Source organism: Pararge aegeria, chromosome 1 (genome assembly GCF_905163445.1).
Source record: "Pararge aegeria chromosome 1, ilParAegt1.1, whole genome shotgun sequence".
Lineage (NCBI taxonomy): Eukaryota > Metazoa > Arthropoda > Insecta > Lepidoptera > Nymphalidae > Pararge > Pararge aegeria.
This window is the reverse complement of record NC_053180.1, coordinates 4,160,660-4,181,920: the sequence shown is the minus strand read 5'-3', so window position 1 is coordinate 4,181,920 and position 21,261 is coordinate 4,160,660. Positions and strand designations below refer to the sequence as shown.

At 37.4% G+C, this 21,261-nt stretch overlaps 1 protein-coding gene across 3 annotated transcripts in view; it reads right to left on the bottom strand.

Moving 5' to 3' along the window:
• Positions 1-709: 709 nt before the first annotated feature.
• LOC120636931 overlaps positions 710-21,261 on the bottom strand; it is a 90,559-nt gene continuing 70,007 nt past the window's right edge. For 2 of the 3 annotated variants that reach the window (XM_039908505.1, XM_039908514.1), the window contains exons 5-13: positions 20,865-21,014; positions 15,478-15,573; positions 11,996-12,109; positions 11,208-11,374; positions 9,727-9,934; positions 4,235-4,393; positions 3,882-3,952; positions 2,754-2,927; positions 1,147-1,333 (exon numbers count right to left, since the gene is read on the bottom strand). In XM_039908505.1, coding sequence (XP_039764439.1) covers positions 1,147-1,333; positions 2,754-2,927; positions 3,882-3,952; positions 4,235-4,393; positions 9,727-9,934; positions 11,208-11,374; positions 11,996-12,109; positions 15,478-15,573; positions 20,865-21,014 — 1,326 coding nt within the window. Of the gene's footprint in view, positions 1,334-2,753; positions 2,928-3,881; positions 3,953-4,234; positions 4,394-9,726; positions 9,935-11,207; positions 11,375-11,995; positions 12,110-15,477; positions 15,574-20,864; positions 21,015-21,261 lie in introns of all 3 variants that reach the window. The other variant, XM_039908520.1, reaches the window with a different exon arrangement.

Genomic DNA, 21,261 nt, shown 5'->3' with positions numbered 1-21,261 from the left:
GGTATTTCATGAGGACCTCACACATTGCTTTCTGTTGAAATTCAAACTCAAATTCTTTATTCGAAAAATATGGTAGGTACTGAACAGTCATATATTATATAGATGTTATCATTTTGTGTTTCACGCATATTTTATCATTCACATCGACGTCCAAAAATTCAAAAAAAAAAAATCATAAATTTTACTTTCTGCCTTAACGACATTTACCAGCTACCCCCAATTTTTCAAACTTTCCTTATTTATTTTGAGTGGATTTATATAATCCGTTGTATTTTGAATATGGATAAAGTTATTTCTTCACTTTTCCATCCTTTCTTTTCCTTTTTACTTTATACCTTTTCGCGACTGGTTCTTTAGGTTATTTAAAAAGACTATATTTAACAGTGAATTAACTGGTACATTTCATCAACATAATCATATCAACCAGTTACCGGCCCACTACAGGACACGGGTCTCCTCCCACAATGAGAAGGGGTTAAGGCTGTAGTCCACCACCCTGGCCCAGTGCGGATTGGTGGACTCCACACACCTTTGAGAACATTATGGAGAAATCGCAGGCATGCAGGTATCCTCACGATGTTTTCCTTCACCGTTGAAACAAGTAATATTTAAATTAAATTAAACGCACATAACTTTTAAAAGTGAAGTCGAGCTAGTACCCACTGGGCTGTCACCGCTTACACTCTATTATTATTTAACCTAACGCTTTAGCTTTGTCTTTTTAACACTTTTTCTTTTTACTTCCCACTAGCTGTTCATCTTTTTAAATCACTTTGTATGATATTTCAATTTTAACAGTTTTTTTAATAGTTAATAAACTGGCAAATTTACTCTGTTCACTTTATAGAAAACACTTACACTTTTGTCCTTTTATAAAAACTTCTGTGCAATAACTTTTTTCTTCTTTTATATCACTTTGATTTATAACACTTTCTCGAGAATGGTTTTGGAGCTAATATCTGTACTATTGATAGTGAACAATCTTGTACATTTACTGGCATTTAGAAGCTTAAGCAACATCAGTGACTGTGTTGTTGGTGAATAAACTTGTACATTCACTCCCTTAATTATTTTTAACACTTTCACTTTTGTCTTTTTTAAAACTTTTCATTTATTTCTCATTTACTTTTCGTTTTTTAAATCACTTTACTCGACGTCTCCCTTCAATGCTTGATCGAGGACGGTCTTGGAAGCGATTTCCACAGTGACGGTTTTGCTGATGGTCGCTAACTGGGTCTCGTCAGCTGCTGACACCTCGTTCGGCTCCGTGAGGATCCGTAGCGACAATACCTTGGCACGTTGCAGAGCCATTGCTGTATCCTTTGCCAGGAATCTGTAAGTAAAAATTAGTACATTAAGGTTTTTTTTTAAAAATCATAAGAGTCATAGCACTCAACCCGGACAATCTGTTGGCCAACTGGCGCAGTAGACAGAGACCATGCTTTCTGAGTCCAAGGCCGGAAGTTCGAATCCCACAATTAGAATATGTTTGTATGATTAACATGATGTTTTTCAGTGTTTGGATGTTCATCTGTATATTATAAGTCTTTATGTATATTATTCATCAAAATATTCATCAGTCATCCTAATACCCATAACACAAGCTACACTTACTTTGGGGCTAGATGGCGATTTGTATAACGTCGTAGTATATTTATTATTTAACCTAGATATAAATTGAAATTATTTATTTATTCACGTGGATTGTGGTCGTTGCCGTCCCAGAAACACACAGAAAAACATACAATTTACTCGATAATAATCAATAAAAAATCTGTTTTTCCTGTTACATGCAACATGTACCTAGGAAGGCAAGAGGGAATAGGCAATTTCTTTAAGTAAGGAAGTATGGATTCAATCCCCTTTATGTAGAGTCCCCAGTGTAGTAGAGTCACTACATACAGATTTGATGTTTCAAAATTGCTAATAATAAGGCCTACTTGAAATAAATGAATTTAGAATTTTTTTTGAGGCTTCCCTTTGCATGCGGATACATCCACCTAGCGTTAATACGTTAGGGTCCGTGGGTTAGGATTTTTTCCATTGGGACTCTACACGCCGACCTCGCGGTCGTGCCCTGCCTGATGGAACGAACTGTTGGGAGGTCAGACATTGGAGGCAAAGTGCGCCGGAGTTTTGGGCAGAATTTGAAATCTCCATCACCGCCTGGAATAGTGGGAAGTACTACCGCCATGTTAATTTGTAACGCCAAGTAGCATTACTGTGTTCCGATCTGAAGGGCGTGGTCGCCGGTGTAATACAGGCACAAGCGGCTTAACACCTACCCCTCGGTTTAGTCTACACAGGGTGGAAGTTTTAGGTCGTTTTCCCCGTGAAGTGAGCTCCGTTTATAGATGGTTTTCCACTTACTATCAGGTGGGCTTTCGGCTTGATCCGTCAATTATTACAGCAAAAACAACGACGTCGTTGCTGCCGAAGTTGATAGCCTGTTCTTCATGACACTGACGGAACCAAAAAATCTGAGTAGAAAAAAGTTGCAAGCGGCCAAATTGGCTGTTCCGAGCACGCCTGCGGCTTCTGTGTGTATTGGATGAGCTGCAAAATACAAAACGGGGACCGCCAACTTTTATACGTCGTTACTACAAGCGCCTGACGGAACCTAAAGAAACCGAGAGAGCGGTACTCGTCCACTGCACCGCACCCTCACGCTGCGTCGCACCCGTACGCCACGCCCCACCCGCATGCCGCGTCGCACACGCACGCCACGCCCCTCTACTAAGAGACATACTCACTGAAGCGCGATGTAGCAGATGATGAGCGCGGCTCCGGCGGCCAGAAGGCGTGGCACGGGCGCGGGGTACAACTGCACGAGCGCCCAGCCCGCACCCGCCGCGCCGCACACGCACGCCACGCCCAGCGCCGTGCGCACCCAGTGCGCGCACGTGAAGCCGCGCTCCCACTCCACCCTGAAACAAGCCGCGCCGGTAAAGCGTGAGCCGAGAACTACGTCTACAAATAATACACAGGTATTTCTTCAGTTTCAGTTACTTTTGTGTTTTTCACGCTTTCTGCATAATTTAATTGCAAACCGTTATTTATTGATTCCCCTTTTATACAACGTGTAACAGAATTTCGAAATAATATTGTAGGATTCATAACTATATTTCATAAGGAACACCCTGTCAAAATATTAAATCAAAAGAAGCATATTTATTTTTCCATACCAACGAATTCAAAACTATTGACAACCCTATTGAAGACCGAAACACAAAAGTACCTACGCTACGCGACGCGTACCAAATATAGTGGCAGGAGTCACATGATTTTAATTTTGCATGTGATGTTAGGGCTGTATGTGATTTAATTCAGTAAAAACTATGGCAGTGAATTACTCAAAAACTTTAAGGTTTTCTGTTACACAGATAAGTCTAAGAGTACATAGGAAGGCAGCTCGCAAGAGAAGAGTGGCGACGAACAGTCAATCTACCCACACACAATCTTAGTTCACAATCACAATCTAATTACCGTTCGTAGACCGCTCTGACCAAAGCGAACCGACTGAGAAGTTTAACTGATTTTATAGATTAGTAGCAGTTGTCCGCGTTTTCACCTGCGTTAGCTAAACATTGTGTCGTAACGTTACATTACCCACGCGGATATTGGACTCATAGACGTCCCGACTCATTCCGTATTTTAATGTTTCATTATCTCGATGTAAGGTGGTGTAGTTGTTGGTGATAATACATTGTCTTGAGATTGGAGAATTGCCGAGGTCAGTTGTACGGCTTGGGGAACAATGTGGAGTAATGGCTTTGCATGAGCAACAGACAGAAAATCTTAGTATGTAAGATGATCACGAAACTGTAAAAATGGAGCTCCATCAAAGAAACGGCAGATACTCTGAGCGGGTCAGAACTTACTTGTTTGTCTCTTGTACGATGTAAGGGGTGTTGCAGACCTTGCATTTTAGGCCGTCGGTATTTCTGGAACTCTGAAACAGAAATAGAAAACTGTAATTTGACTTAAAAGGTTTAAACCAGTTTTTAGTTGCAGCGAGCAAACCCTTTTTTTTAACAAGTAGAATTTTCTTTACATTTGAAATAGCAAACAAATGGAGTATTCCAGAATAATTTTGTCGTAAGAGCTTTTAAGATGTTCTCGTAAGATTGAAGAAATTATAAATTACACCGTATTAATTCCTGCTTTTCGCGGAGCCTAGCAAAGAAATCGTCGTATAAGGTTCTCTGTAAATTTGGTATGGATTTTCCCTGACCTCCACGAGCCACCTCCTCAAGCAGTCATGATGCACGGCGGCCACATCCCCAGTGCACCGGCACGGCGTGATAAGCGGCTCCGGCCGCGCGCTGTCGTAGCAGATCCAGCAGTCTCGACTCGAGCCCACGCTCCCCACGAGCGAGTCCGTCTCCACATTCTGGAAATAATATAACATTTCATTAAAAGAATAGGACACTAAACCATGTTATGATTTACATGATTTTGCTTACTTTCTTGTTCTATCTATCTATATGTAATGCGAAAGTATGTCGGTTCGCTTGTTTGTAACCGATGTTCAATTCATCAACGTGCATTGGTTAATCCTAACACCGGAAACAAATTTTCATGTTAACAGATATAGCGATTTGGAAACTGACTCGTAGTAAATAATATTTATCCAGGAAAGGCACCCGTGTACACGAGGTATTTAAAAAAAAACTGCGTTTGTTACCTATAGCTTTGTCAATTAAGGAATTTCGCACGAAGACCTTGACGTGTTTATTTTAATCCTGGGATAATCAAGGGTTTCATCGGGAATTTGGAAAACCGAAACAAACACCGATAAAGTCACAAGTTAACAAAATCTTAAGGATTTGAACTCGCATCTATAGAACCAAAACTCTGTTAATTCTGCAGTCATGAGGTCGGATGCTTAAATTTAAGAATTAACTGTTCTAAGGGAACGTACCAATACTACGTGACCCATGCTGAGTTGGGAACCCACTCTTCAAAATAAAAGTTTGGTCAAAGGGACAAAAGGACTGCTTAGGTTTTCGTCACGCAGAGATGTTGACTTTACAATGAATAATTGTTAAGTATAACATAATAATAGTCTTAACAATTATTCATTGTAAAGTCAACATCTCCTGAGGATGCTCCGGTTTCGGAGCGAAACGTGCGTAGAGGTTATATTGGTAAGATCTGTTTGGTGTGGAGTATGAGGATTGAAGAAATTACAAATTACACCACACAGATTCTCCTGCTTTTCGCGGAGTATAGCAAATTAAGCTTAATTTTGATAATATATCATGGATTTCCGCAAAGTAACGCCTGCTTCTATCCCATATTTAAAAATTTGAGGAGGGGTATGGGTGCGTTCCCTAACTACCTTCTTAATGTCAAATGTAAATTTTAGAGGGTACTAAGTAGCAAACAGTAGAAGTTCACTGTACGAATCTAAAAAAATAAACTCACGACATACACAAAATAACACGAAAGAGCACGAAGAGATTGTCCCTCATATATATATATATACGAGATATATATATGAGGGGCAATCTGTATGGGGTTAAGAATCTTTATTATAATTATTATGAATATTTTATAAGTTATTGAGAAATATTAGTAAGTTAATAATTAAAAGATCAGCAGAAAAAATAAATTGCGACTAATCCTAAATATAGTATAACGATAGTCGAGCCCAAGGTCATAACATTGTACTTGAAATAGAAAAAAAGTCCATTTATTCACCATTTCATCGCAAATCTGTTTAAACTATTCCAAAGTGTCACGGTCATTTTGGAAACGTTCACACATCGCTAATAGAAATAAGCAAAGAGTTATATCTTTGACCTTGAATATTGAATGAACTTACAGAAGCCCACCAGCGACTAGAAATAACGTGAACCGGATCTCGAAATATTAAAATCAACACTCACCACTCGAGCGGCATCACAATCAGCAATAGATCGCACAGGTTTTGCATAAAGGGACATGGCGTATAACACACTCCAAACAGAAAACCTCCAATGGTGGATGAGTCCCAGAACGAATAGAGCCTTTTTGCGCCACGAGAGTTGTGCAAACACCTCCAGAATCTGGGGAGTCAGATCGGCGTACATGTTTGCATCGTTTTGAACCACTTAAATTGCCATTAGATCTTTATAACGATACAAAGATTTTCGAGACTCTATTGAAACTACAAAATGTAGACATTATAAGAACTTATTTCAAAAAACAATTGTTTTAAGGGATAATCTTAGACTATGGATGGAATCCATTGAAGTGATTGTTGCTTAGATTGAAAGCTGCAAAAGATATTAAATACCTCGCCAGAGCATAAATATCTGTAAAGAATATGAAAACTGCAGCAATGAGCCATTTTAGAGGAATCTTTCCTATAATGGCCCAGTCGGGTATCGATCCAAGGGACCTCTGGTTTTTAAGACCAGTGTTTATATCGTTGGGATACAAAGTTTGACGGAAGTAAACCCAAACTTTATATTTGCAACAAAAGCCAGGCTCTACCCACTTTTTGGATGTTACAATTTTATAATCAGCGTCAGCATGGACCATGAAAATGGCGGAAAAGAACGAGTACAAAAACAACAAACATAACATTTTTCTTCAAACACAGGACAAAAGCTTGTAAGCTGACGACTGGCGATCCTTAATAATGAACCGTTATGAAGACAAAAAATTAAGAATTTTCAACAAAACCAATAATGACCCAAAAAACAAAATTAATACAACATAAATTGTGTTCCCAAATGTAGAACTTTTAACGACATAAGTTATAAGCCAAATAAGATATCATTTTTGTTATTTAATTTAATTTTATTCCATCCAAATTTTGGTTGAGGTAGGAATAAAGGAAGACATGACATGAGACAATAGACAAAAATAGTGTTGCAAAAAATTTCTGCAGAAACCTATTAAAAGAACAGTTGCGGATCGTCTATCCGTATGTAAGATTGCGCAATGAACACGTTTATTTGCAAGGACTCTAGATTATTTTTAGTTTGTGACTGAGCTTCAGGAATTATTCACTTTAGCACATCAGAAGTAATTTTTAACGACCTAAGGCTAGAAAATACAACCGACTGTCTAACGGTATAAAAATGACAATACGCAATTTATCGTATATAACGCTTTGAAATGTAGACTAATAGGGAATAAGGAGATAATGCTAATGTCTTCTGACTTAGGGTTCTTTCACATCATAAAAACTTTCAATAAGAAATACTTGATCTTGTAAGAAATAACTTGTGTATAAAACACTAAAACATTTTATGAATATATATAGATAAGTTATCGTAAGTAACACTATGATCGGCGCTAGATAATCTATATATCATGCTAGATAGCACTGTGACACATGTGCACGGTGAAATATGACGTGCAGTAAAAGTGCGTTAGTCGCAATTAAAACTCGTAGCTAACGCGATACAGAAGCAGTGGCCTAACTTTGCATACGCTCACAAGTTCCGTCGTAACATTTCGTTATGTTTTGTAAAAAAAAGTTATTATGCTAATAAATATTAACGTGTCTAAGTGTTTATCTGTATATATACATATTTATGTGTAGTATATTCATAAAAATATTCGTCAGCTTACTTTGGGGCTTTATATAAATATACTACTACAAATCACCAGATTTGTAGTAGTATATTTATATTTATATTTATAAACTCCTTTATTTCTATATATTTATTTTGAGTTTTTTGTCCGATCTCCGTTTATGGACCTGGGATACCATTCGTATTTACTACTATTGTATAAATTTACCAGATGTCATTTCCAACAAAAAGTTAGATCAATGCCCAGCCGTGAACATCCAATGGTTGACATTATGATGATGAATACAATAAGCACGATCTTCGAAATTTATCTTTAACACAAATTAAAGATAAACTTAGTTAAAAATTCCTAAAATACAGTAATGCGGTCCTTCTAATTAATTAAGCATTTCTCATTTTAGATGAAAGATGGCTTGAAAAGTGAAAGTCTCTTATCAAATGTGGATGCGCCTTTATGATTGTTTACACATAAAAGAGAGAAATGCTGTTGACCGATAAATTATAGATATGAACGACATATTGTACTATAATCGTTAGTGGGTAATTGTTAATCAGTTATTGTTGTTTATAAATATTAAAACAATGGAAGCTATTTATGTAAATAAAGTAGGTATTACGCGCAATTACAAAAAACTTAAGTACGATGCTCGTGTAGATTTCGAGTGAGTACATTTAGGAAATGTACTAAATTTATACATATCAAATCAATACATATAATGCATATAAATGTACTTCATATATTGAGTATATATTAGTTTATTATTTTATATTTATCTATTATATTTATCTTATTTGTGCAATTTTGTTTATGTATTTGTATTTAGCTATTTGAATGTAGGTTTATAATAATTTTACACCACCTGTCCGCTCTCGCTCATCTTGTCCTAATCTAAAGGTTGCCTGGCAGAGATCGCTACTAAGCGATAAGGCCGCCTTTTTGTATTCTACTTCTGTCTTTGTATTTCTATTGTTTTTTTTTTTCATTTTCCTAACTTCATAGTGGTGTACAAATAAAGAGTTAAATAAATAAAGAAATAAATGTGCCTTGACTGGGCACAACAGCTTGGTATATCAAACAATCATCGTTATCGTCCCATTACCGGTTTAGGCCGTAGTTGACCACGTGCGGATTGGCAGACTTCACTTGCACTTGAGAGACAAAAGCATGCACGTTTCCTCACTATGTTTTCCTTCATCTTTAAAGCAAGTAATATTGACTCGGTTTCGGACTCGGTCTCCACGAAAGGAAAATCGAAGCCTCACCCTTAGTCTGTCACCGCTATTTATTACCACGAACTAAAACCGAAGTCCTAACGGCTAGGCTATCACCGCTACCATATTTAATATCAGTACTTAATAATACAAAATAAATAAATATACTACGATAACACACACATCGCCATCTAGCCCAAAAGTAAGCGTAGCTTTTGTTATGGGTACTAAGATGACTGACGAATATTTTATGAATAATATACCTGAATACTTAGAATATACATATAAACACATTGAAAACATTGAAAAACATTCATGCTCATCACACAAACATTTTCCAGTAGTGGGAATCGAACCCACGGCCTTGGACACAGAAAGCAGGGTTGCTGCAAACTGCGCTAATCGGCCGTCACTATCGGCAGTACTAAAAACATCATCGATTAAGCACAAAATGTGGTGAAGGTTTTCTTTTTTTTATATATTCCTTACCTACCATAAATTGTGATTACATATGATAGTATAAATTAATGAATTTATGAACAATTTTATTGTACACCACATAAATATACAGAAAAATTTAACGCAAAGTATACTACTTGTATATTTGGCGGCCATATCGCTACATAGCGATCACTTTCAGGCAACCAATGGTGTAAAACACAGCTCAAGAAGAGAGGTAGGTGCTGCATATTAATAAACATATATATTAGGTTAGCAGAGGAAATTTATTTAAGAGACTCTTTAAGAAATCTCTTCCAGCCACCCTAAGTTGTGAGTAAGATGATTTTATACAATGACAAGCTTTTCCCAACGTGAACAAAAGCCACCATTGCAACTGTCCAGCTATTCAGCAAAGCTATGCCAAGGATCACATCGACCTTATCCTCCGTTGCTGCGTGAAAGACGTACAAACGCACGAACGCGCCATCGAATTAATTACTATGGGGTGCGTAAGTTGGCCGTCGGGTGGATAGGTTACCTTGGCATCGTTGGCAGGGCGGTGCGGCGAGACCAGGTCCGCCAGGCGCGCATCGTCGAGTTGCCGCGCGAGCAACCGTCGCGGGTTGAGCAACCAGAGCCGCTCGGGCGCCATGCAGTTCCACAGCACGCAGGGGAACCATAGCGCGACGCCGATCTCCACGATACGGAACACCAGGTCGTGCCAGTTGCGCGATCCCACTGGCACTCTAGGTCAACAACAGAAGGGGATATTGGTTATTGTCTTCTATTATTACAACTGGACTCTTAATACAGCTGAAATCTTTTCCCCATTTGATGCGTGACATTTAAGGAGTGACAGAACGAAACATGGTAATTCCATAATGTCGAACTATACAATCTGTACGTCGTTTTCCTCACTGCTGAGGGTCGTGGCCCCTAGCGCTTACAACCTTTCGGACGATTTTGTGCCATTTGACTCGGCTTTTAGCAACGTTTAAAGCAATATGCACTTTGGTGTCGAGAGCAGTGCGGATTTGATCCGACCAACGAATCGGGCTACGTTCTCGAGGTCTCTTTCCTTCCACTTTGCCAGCGACCACTATCTTTTCAAGATTGTCTTCATCTCTTCTGGCAATGTGACCGAAGTACTCGAGAATCCTCTGAAGACAGATGGTTGATAGCCTTCTTGTAATTTAAAGCTGTATCAATATCGATGCGTTGGTCCTGTGTGCCGTCCACGGGATTCGCAGCATTCTCCTCCAACACCACGAAGTATACACAAAAGCACAGCAATAATATCACGATTTCATTGTGGTTCCAATGCTTTTTGTTCCGTCAATCCTCAATTTTGAGAAATTGAATCTCTGTCTTTGCAACTAATACATGACAGCCTGACAAGTGGTAATAATGTTATGTGGCACTGTACGTGTGCTGTTAAAAATGTCCAAGGAACTAAAGTTAAATTATTATAAACCAGTATATTATTAGTTCCAAGGACACTCGTATGTCACATCTGGCTCTTCAAATGGGGACAAAATTTAAGCTGTCAGATTAATAGGGTCCAGTTTTAATAATAGGGCTGACCCCTATTATTTATTGGTCATCAGGTTACAGCAAGCCTGGTGTCCCTTTAGCAGATGAGTAGGAAAGCATTCCAGTGGCACGTTTTAGTCAGAAAGAGTCACACGTAACCTCGCCCCTGGTTTCGGGGAAGACATAAAGTTCGGCACAATAATTATTTCTCGAGGGTTCTTCAAAAGCGTTTGTGACTCTGCGTAGTCATTCTGTACTTCGAAACATCTTAACAATGTAAAATCCGCTTAATTTTCAATATTTGAAAGTCTTAAATGTAGATGAAATCAGGCTTTGATCTTAAATTAAATCCATTTTACTCTGACCTTATGTTCCGATATTCTGAAATTATTTTTTTAGGGATTGCGAGCATCCAAATACTAGGAGTGCAGAAATGTATTGGATGTGATTTCTTAGGTACACAAACAGTTATTGCTCGCTACTCACTTGGCTTTCCAGAACTCGCTGAGGGTCTCGGAAGCTAGGAAGCCCACGATGAGTATCAGCATCAACGCCTGACTGACCAGGCCTAGGCGTGACTGGTGCAGCTGGGAATGGTTCACTGATCTCGGGTCCACGCTGCCATCAGAGTCGGCCAAATCTGTTTGGACGCCCTAAAACAAATAACTTATTTTAGTATAATTATTTACAATCAGCCGTAACTTTGCGAAAGTCCATGATAAACTATAATATTAAGAAACCGGGTTCGATTTCAGTGTGAGACGATACCATTGTTTTAAAATGTTTGTTCTACATAATTTCTTATAATACAATCGACGCAAATTCGCTCTAATACTAGATCATTCCCATTATTACTAGATCATCATCATATGGCATAAATAATTATTTACTTAGATTTCAGAATTGAATTTGAATTGCAAAATTCTGTGCAATTCAAATTCAATTCTGAAATCTAAGTAAATAATTATTTGTAATAAGAAAATTATTGTTGTTTTGTTTCAGACTTTTTTCCGTTTATATGGAATTAATTTGTTTAAATTAATTAATTATTTAGAATTTTTGTAACTGTGCGTTGTACATACAACATCGTTAAGTATCTTCTAAGGATGTTTCGGCGTGATTACATAACATTTAAAATATTATTTTGTTCTTATGGACGTAGACAAGAAGAAGAGATGGAAAAAGATATTCGTTTAGGAAATATCCCGGCCCGGATTACAGTTGGTACGCAGATTCAATCACACATTTAATAGTAGGGTTAAAAAAAATCTAACCTGCTTCGTGACGAGGGTGTCTTGAACGTCATCGCCCTCCGCAGCGGTGGAGGGGCCGGGCCGCGGTGATATTATCGTCAACACTTTTGTCTCCTTGAGGAATTCTCCGCGAAGCTGGAATGAAAAAGAATTATTAAAATTAAAATAATGAGAGTCACCCTTAAAAATACACGATGGCTTCTTAAAAAAATAAAAATTCGTATTAACAAAAAATAGCTGTTGCCCAAGACCACATCCTATTATTATTCGGTTATTAAATTATCTAAGCTAATATTATAAAGTGAAAAAAAAACTTTTCTTAGTGTTTGTATCATCATAGCCTATAACAGTCCACGACAGGACTAAAGGCCTCTCCTAACGGAAGTTATTACCCATACTCACCCCGCTGGGCATATGGGTTGTTGATCGTAGTAGGTGCTAGTTGTAGTAGCACAGAGGACGGTGCTGCCCGTTAACCTTTATATTTCCTGCTATAAGAGGGTGTAGTTATACAACGTGTAAATGAAAAACGAAATATTAATTCACATGCTATAAAGGTACATTATTGACCGTCTCTAAGACTTATGTGTGAAACCGAAACGCTAATAGTTTTTGAGTAAATCATTGCTCTAGTTTTTACTGAAAAAAAAAAAGTTACAACCCTAACATCACATGCAAATTTAAAATCAAGTGCCTCCTGTCACTTTATGGTGTCCGCCTCGCGTAGCGCAGGTAGGTACCATGCGCGTGTCAGTCCTTTATCTTCAATGAGATTGTCATAACACACTTAGAATGTTTTGAATGATTTCGTAATATGCTTCTTTTGATATGAAATATCTTTATGCACCCTTCAACAGTATTTCGGTTATACGTTGCAAACCTAATGGATAAACAGAAAAACTGTTAAACGGATATCAAAAATTATCAAAAGCTACGTTTTCATAATATAAAGGCTATATTCAAAAATAAGATTTTAGCTTGGAATTATGGTATTGATAAAGTAAGCCGAAGAAAATCATCTTTATTTTACAAACAGAACGAAAACAAGTTTAACAAGACAAAAAGTAAAAATGTAAATGTGCGCAAAGGCGGCCTTATCGCTAGAAACTCTCATGACTGAAGAAAACACAAATACAACTCAGAACAAACAAACTAGAATACAACGCAGAACATTATATCAGCATGAGAAACACTGCGTCACTACAGGTAAACAAGGAGATCATTAAAACCGCCGTCCACAAACATTTTGAAATACGAGCCCAAATTCGACCTTAATCTTTTAAAATACGGTTTATAATTCTCCAGCGGTATAATTATCCTCTAGCCCCTATATGTTTCAGTATCCCAACAATGGGGCATTAATGTGACCTTAAAACACCACAAAAGGGGCATTAGATTTGATTGTATCCATATATGAATCTATTGTTGCCGATATGAAGAATCACATGAATCACATTGAAAGCGATAAACATAATGTTTTTTTCTGTGTAACATTTTCCTTCCTCATAAATATTGCGATACTTCAGACAAGGGCGGATCCAGCTTTGGCGCCAGGGGGGGGGTCACATAGTCGTGGTCAAGTCGAGAACTTATAATTTAATTTTGATTACAATAGATACAAGTAAAAAGTAGGTATTTTATTAATGTACCTAAGTACTGTACTTAAATTTTTTTATTATTTATTGTACACGTACATAATGCCATCTTCTCTTGAAGACATCCAGAGAAGTATTATCACCCACGGAATGAGGCAGCCAATTTATATTCCATAACCGTGGTGAATGATTTGCCATAACAGCTAGAAGACGCAAAACTCCGCTAGAGTGAAGGGGGGGTTCAACAAGTGTGTAGTGCATAAACTAAGAATGTATAACTTAGTATAAACGGTATATACTCGTAGCATAAAATATTAACAAAACAACAACATAATTTTAAAGTAGGTTTAGTATACTCGTATAAGTTCAATTGCCAAACAATAAGAAATAAAATAATTATAACATATAAGTTGTTTTAACTAAACACTAACACGCTCTGAAATAATGAAAAAGTGACTACTTTCCATTTCTTGTAATTAGGGAATTTGCAGCAATAAGTTTTAAGAATACTTATAAAGGTACACTTATAAACACATTAAAGGTAGAAAGAGATTTAAGTTTTTTAACTTAGAAATATGTTATGATTTGTTGAAGTTTAGTCATTTCGATTGAGGTGAGGTCTAGCTAGACGTTACGTAGTCGAGATAATTCAAATTTTCGTTGCGTTCATTCCCAAACTTTACCACCTTACAAAGTTAGAACTCACAGCAGCGTCGTCTGTGCTACTTCTACCAATTACTGGGAGCCAACCCTTCTGACCAACGTGATGATTTTGGGCAAACACTCCCGACTGTTACAGGTTATTGGGGAATAGATTTTTATAAATATAAAGCTAAAGCCTTAATAAATAAATTTAAAACGAATGCATTCGTAAGTCTAAGATCCACTCGGACGGGCACAGCCTATTCTCTTTGCCATCACAATAAAATGAGATCATAGCAAGAAAATTACAATTGTAACATAAAATGTAGCATAGTCTTCCTTTGAAATTCATTACTTGGCGTGCTAAACTATTTTTATTATACATGTATCAACCAGTTTTCCTTCAACGTTGAAGCAAGTGATATTTTGATTGCTTCAAACACACATAAGTTTCAAAAGTTAGCCGTGCGTGCTGGGATTTGAACTCGGCTCCACGAAAGTGAAGTCGAAGTCTCAGTTCCCACTGGGCTATCACGCGTTCGATCAAAACAAATATACGCAAAAGTAATATCCCTACTTCCCTACTAATATTTTAAATCTTAATGAAAGTTTATTTGTTACGCTTTCACGCAAAAACTACTTAACCGATTCTCATGAAACTTTGTAAACATATTCTTGAAAGTGTTAGAATTAATATAGGATACTTTTTATCCCGACATTAAGCTCGGTTCTTTTGGGATAGGGGATGAAAGTGTTTGACGATTTTATACCATAACTCCGACAAATTATAACCGATTTAAATAATTATTTTTGTACTATAGAGGTAATAATATGTGTTTAATTTTATATAGATAGAGGACTGAACTCCTCAGCGAACAGCAGCAAACTACTCATTTAAGGCTTAGCGATACTGAATAATTTAAATTTTTTTCGAACTACAACTAAATTGAACGCCACATCAAAATAACTAAATCAAACGCAGACGAAGTCGCGGGCAACAGCTAGTATGTATATAAAGTTTCATAAGAGTTACTTATCTTCAAATTTATATTTCTTGTCTACGGGTATATGTCACTGAACTCCTAAACGGCTGGACCGATTTGAATGAATTTTTCGGTATGCGTTTGGGTGGCACCCTGGATGGTTTAGATTCACAAATCAACCCGACAGATGGCGCCGGAGTCCGCTAGTATATATGGAAAACTGAAGAAAGACGAAGTCACGGGCAACAGCTATTCAACAATATTTATAGCGTTTAAAATCTACCTTGAAATACACTTCGACCCCGTATATGAGGAAGAAGACAACCACTATGAAGAACAGCACCGCGTAGCAGCCATTAAAGATGTGCTGGTAGAAGTTCTGTAACAAAAAAATAAATAAATAAATATACTACGATAATACACACATCACCATTTAGCCCCATAGTAAAAGTCGCTTCGTGTTTTAGGTACTAAGATGACTGATGAATATTTTCATGTATATTATAGGTACATAAATACTTATAACATAAAAAATAAACACTCAGACACTGAAAAACATTAATGTTCATAACACAATCATTTTCCAGTTGTGGCAATCGAAAACACAGTCTTGTAACCAGAAAGCAGGGTCACTGCATACTGCGCCAGTCGGCTTTCAGTTATGGAATAAATTAACAAGTAAATTAAATTGAGGCGTTAAAGAGAAAAACTTTCAGCCACATAATTTTCAATGTACAATAATGCATACACCTTATCCTATATCTATCCTTTATCTTGTATATAATAGAATTTTGAAAAAACCTATAACCAACTTCATTTTTAGTAGCACAACCCATTCCTATATATTTAAATTGACATGCACAACATTTGTTTCTCTGTCGACATATTTTTTTCAGTTATTTTAAATTAAAAAATAATCTTCACATTCAAATTTAATAAAATATCTATTGAACTAATCTGAAGGTATATCGTTTTTAAAAAAAAAGTTCTTCGTTTTTTTAATGACGCAGTTTTTGGAAAAGGAATTGAGAACCTGGTTCGGTTAATATTCGGTTAAAAGCACTAGGTACGTCTAACTAAATCATCTAAGCATCCTCAGAAGATAGACTATCAAAAGTTTCATGCGTGAAAAGTAAAAGAAAGTTAGGTGCAATAGGTACACCTTGTATTACACCTTACACATTTTCTTTGCCTTCGAAATTAAAGTCAAATAAACTACATTATTTTTGTATTAAATCACTTTAATAAATATTTGTGTTGTCCAAGATACACACCACAAGATTCACGTGTCTTCTTGTGTCTTCTTTTAATTAGCATGAAATATTTGGTGAAATATTCAGCATCGGCATACATTTAACACATACATGTAGGTGTTATTTCATTACAACCGCAGAACAGTACGCTAATTCGTGTTTATCTGTTCGAACGTGTTACCAGACGATCTCTATGAAAACTTGCGAACACACTATAATTCACATTAATCACTAAATTCTATATTCAGAAGGTGTTATATTTGTTTAACAGAGCCATCGTCATAATCATGAAAGTTCTGCAGCCCTGTATCCTCGGGGAAAGGAATAAATGTTTATTTTCTCCCGTTTTATAAACTCTCCGAGGCTTACCAAGGGTGGTAAAACTAGTAAATAATTTACGTATAAATAGTAAACGTCTCCTGTTGTGTTACGTGCTTTCGCATGTGGACACGTAAAATTTATCCCTTTTCAGGGGATGTAACTTTTGTCTAGTGCACGGCTAGCATGAGCAGGAGACAATTATGTTCCTGGAGAAAGGATAAAAATGTATCTTCTCCCACAACTTTATCAACTCTCCGAGCACTGCGGCACACGTGGAAATAATATCCAAATAATATATGTGTAATAATCGGGGGAAAATTTCTCCTATTCCATGTTCACTAACTCTCCATATAATATTAACTACTCCACAGAATGGAACTATTTTTATACTTGCCAAATTAATTATTGGTAATTAGCGTACAACAGAAATGGAAGCGGTGATAGCCCAGTGGGTCGTCTTCACTTTTGGGGGGCCGAGTTCGAATCCCAGCACGCACCTCTAACTTTTCTATGTAATTTGCGTTTTAAATAATTAAAATATCACTTGCTTCAACGGTGAAGGAAAACATTGTTAGGAAACCTGCATGCCTAAAAATTCTCGATGATGTTCTCAAAGGTGTGTGGAGTCCACCAATACGCACTGGGCCAGCGTGGTGGACCACAGCCTTAACCCCTTCTCATTTACCCGTGCCCTGTAGTAGGCGGTAATGGGCGGATATGACGACAATAGAAATTAGCACCATAGAGAATTAATAACTGGGCTTGGCTTATACTTGTTAATACGCTTGGTTTACCGCTTCAATGTAACCTAAAAAGATATAATAATAATAATAATAAATTCTTTATTGCACACAAAATACAAAGAAACACATTTACAAAAATAATAAAAAAAAAAAACTAGTTTAGGTGTGCAAAGGCGGTTTTATCGCTAAAGCGATCTCTCCCAGACAACCTTTGGCGATAGTAGTAGTATATTTAAGTTTGTTAAAAACTTCAGAACATAACTACTTTAAAACAAAAAGTTATTTGTCTTTCATACAGTAACGTACCTCTCTCGTTCACAAATGCCCTTCATGTCAAAAACCCAGAGCTAATTCCATTGCTCACGCAGTCAAACGAAAAACCGAAACCGTATGAGGGGCACCATACAAATTGTTTATTTGCAACAAATGTTTGCACTCAAAAGTTTAACTATTCAATATAATCACACCTTGTGATTGTACAAAGTGTTTGTTTTTAGCACGCCAGCAGCGTTCATACAAGATACGCCATTTTAATTTGCATAAAAATATTTTTCGAGTGAGTATACTGTTGGCAAGTAGATTCTTAATACCTATCTACTGTTGCTCATAATTTCTTTGTTTTCAACGCAATCTATCGACGCAGCACTGCACTTTGCAAGGACAACCTCATCTGATAGTAAATGTTGATATTATACAAACTGGTACCCATCTACGAAAAAGTTGCTTCACTTAAAGTGTTATTTAAAAAAATTAAATGTATTTCTCTACAGGTTACCGAATAAGTACTAGAACCCGGGTCCTCTAACTTAAAGCAGCGCTCACCGCTGCGCTATGGAGGCCGTCAAAACCTTCAGTTTCTGAGTACACTAAGTACCAACTTAAATCATCATCATCGTCATATCACAACCCATTACCGGCCAACTACAGGGCACGGATCTCCCCCCGCAATGAGAAGGGTTAGGGCCGCAGTCCACCGCGCTGGCCCCGTGACCACAAGCCTTCATGATTCAAGAAATACTACAAGTTGAGTGTGATGGTACGTGATTATGCAGTCTAAGATGGTAACGGGCTAACCTGTTGTGTGCACCGTTTATGGCAGTTAAATTAAAGTCATACTTCTAATCGACTTCTAGTTCTACACGAACTCGCACAAAACGCTAAATCGCTTGAAGAGATCACTATCAATCTCTCAGCTACGCCAAAGACTCCACTGTCATAGGAAAGAGGGCTTTAGGGATCCCGACAGCCCAGTATGTACAAATGCTTGACTGGAATCACACCTGATGGTAAGTGATGATACAGCATAATGTAGAGCGCGCTCACCTAGAAGATGCCTATTCACTCTTGATTCGAAGGTACTTATATTGAAGGTACTGGGGAATATTGAAGCTAGGATGGTATACCCAGATCCTTGCGGTGTGAATCAAAAACAAGGATGCAAAGCGCTTCGTACGCGTCCGCGGTATATCAACCACGTAGGGATGCAGATCCTTACGGTGCCTCGCGGTTCGATAGTAAAAAGGTGAGAGGGGAACAAGATTAAAAAAGTTCTTGAGCACACTCTCCGAAATATATCTTACCCGCGGCTTCGCTCGCGTGGTTATTTGGAATACTTTGCCAGGAGACGTTATTTTTGGCGTAGAGATAGTTTATAAGCTACTTTTTATCCCGGAAAAATGCAAGCAAGCGAGCAAGCGAGAGCGCGAGCGCGAGCGTGACCGAAAGCGAAAGTGTATCTTCCAACAGGAACTGTACATTTTTCTTTTTTGTCTCTCTCCGGCCCATAAACTATCTCTATCCAAGAATTCACATCAATCCGTTGCTCTGTTGCTTTGTTAATGACGGACAACCAAACACACTTTCGCATTTATAATATTAGTATGGATAAAATACCGAAAGGCAGGTAACCATTAACGATCTGCCGCTGCTCCCCAGCCTACCTACCTACTACATAAGTGGGCATTGTGACGGCGCGTCGACTGCTGAGTGACACCCACGTACAGTTTGAGTTAATTAAGTAATTTATGTGGACGCGACTCCCATAGATTGAGTTATAACGCGGACAGGACAATCCGGTCTCATATCATGTCATAAGCGGAAATGTTACAAGAATATTCATTATATTTTTTATATTATACTAGCGTACCCAGCCCGCTTCGCCGGGCTAGATTTTGCTTTATTAAATTACACCATACAGATTCTCCTGCTGTTCGCGGAGTATAGCAAATTAAGCTTAATATTTATATATTATTATATTTTCATAATATATTATGGATTTCCTTAATGTAACGCCTGCTTCTATCCAATATTTAAATATTATTTTGTGTACACCCCTTATCCTTCTTCTTAACTTCACGTCCTGTGGTATATTCCCTGGTAGATATCTACCGTCTATTGTACATTTACTTTCTCTCATTTCAATTGTTTCATGGCTTCGTACATGGTGTACAATAAATTGTATTTGATTTGATTGTGGTTACTCATTACAAAACATACATTTTTATGTTGATTGCCTCATAAAAGTGATGAACGTATATTGAATTAAATCAATTGCGGTTACAAGCCTTTAACCTTTCAAAAAAAAATAAAAAAACATCAAATCTAATTCATGCGAATACAGAAATACATTCAGATCGCTAATGAGATGCTTTAATACTTAACTAAACAGCATTACATTATGTTAGCGCAAAATTTACTAAGCGTATAGAGATACTGAATTGGCAATTTTATACCAAGTAAGCGACTTTGAAATCTGAAGCGATAGATAATGTATCTACTCCAAAGAGGGAAGTCTTGCTGTCTGCGTACGTACTAAGTAGTATCTAAATGTTAGGTTAATGCAATATTTTTGTAAATAGCAAAGTATGTATACTTAAAAGTTTGTCGGCCGATTGGTGCAGTTTGCAGCAAGCCCGTTATTCTGAGTCCAAGGCCGTGGGTTCAATTCCCACTACTGGAAAATGTTTGTGTGATGAGCATGAATGTTTTCCAGTGTCTGGGTGTTTATATGTACATTCTAAGTATTTAAGTAAATATATGATAATAATAAATAATATGGTAAATAGATGTGTGTATTGTCGTAGTATATTTATATTTATTAATTTATGCTTTATACCATATTATGCGTGTAACAAGTACCAAAAAGCAAAAGGAGTTCCAAATCTAATCCAGATCTAAATACTAATAAAATACAGATAAACACCCAGACACCGAAAAACATTCGTGTTCATCACACAAACATTTTCCGGTTGTGGGAATCGAACCCGAGGCCTTCGACTCAGAAAGCAGTCGCTGCCCACTGCACCAATCGACCGTCATAGTCGCGTAAACGCTGTTTATGATTATAAACTCACCTTTTGCTTTGGAGATGTATCAGCAACATTGGTTGTCAGCACCTCCGCTGCTAGCAGCGAGTAGCTGAAGCCGTTGAAGACGACGAACGCGACGAAAGACTTTGAGAGGAACCTCTGCCTCTCCCAGCGTATGTCACGGAGGTGGAACACCTGAGGACAAAACATTTTTAATTAAAAATAAACAGTGATTCACGAAATGAAATGCTATAAGTCATCAATACAATACTTGACTCCATCAAATCTAAAACTACTTCAATGTATTTTTTTATACACTGTATACCATTGTTGTATGTACAAAACTTTTGTCATCCTTTGATGATGCCTTCAGAAATAGAGGACCGAAAACCTTAGAGACAACAAAAATTTAGTAGTATTAGACTTTTCGTGACAGGTCGTT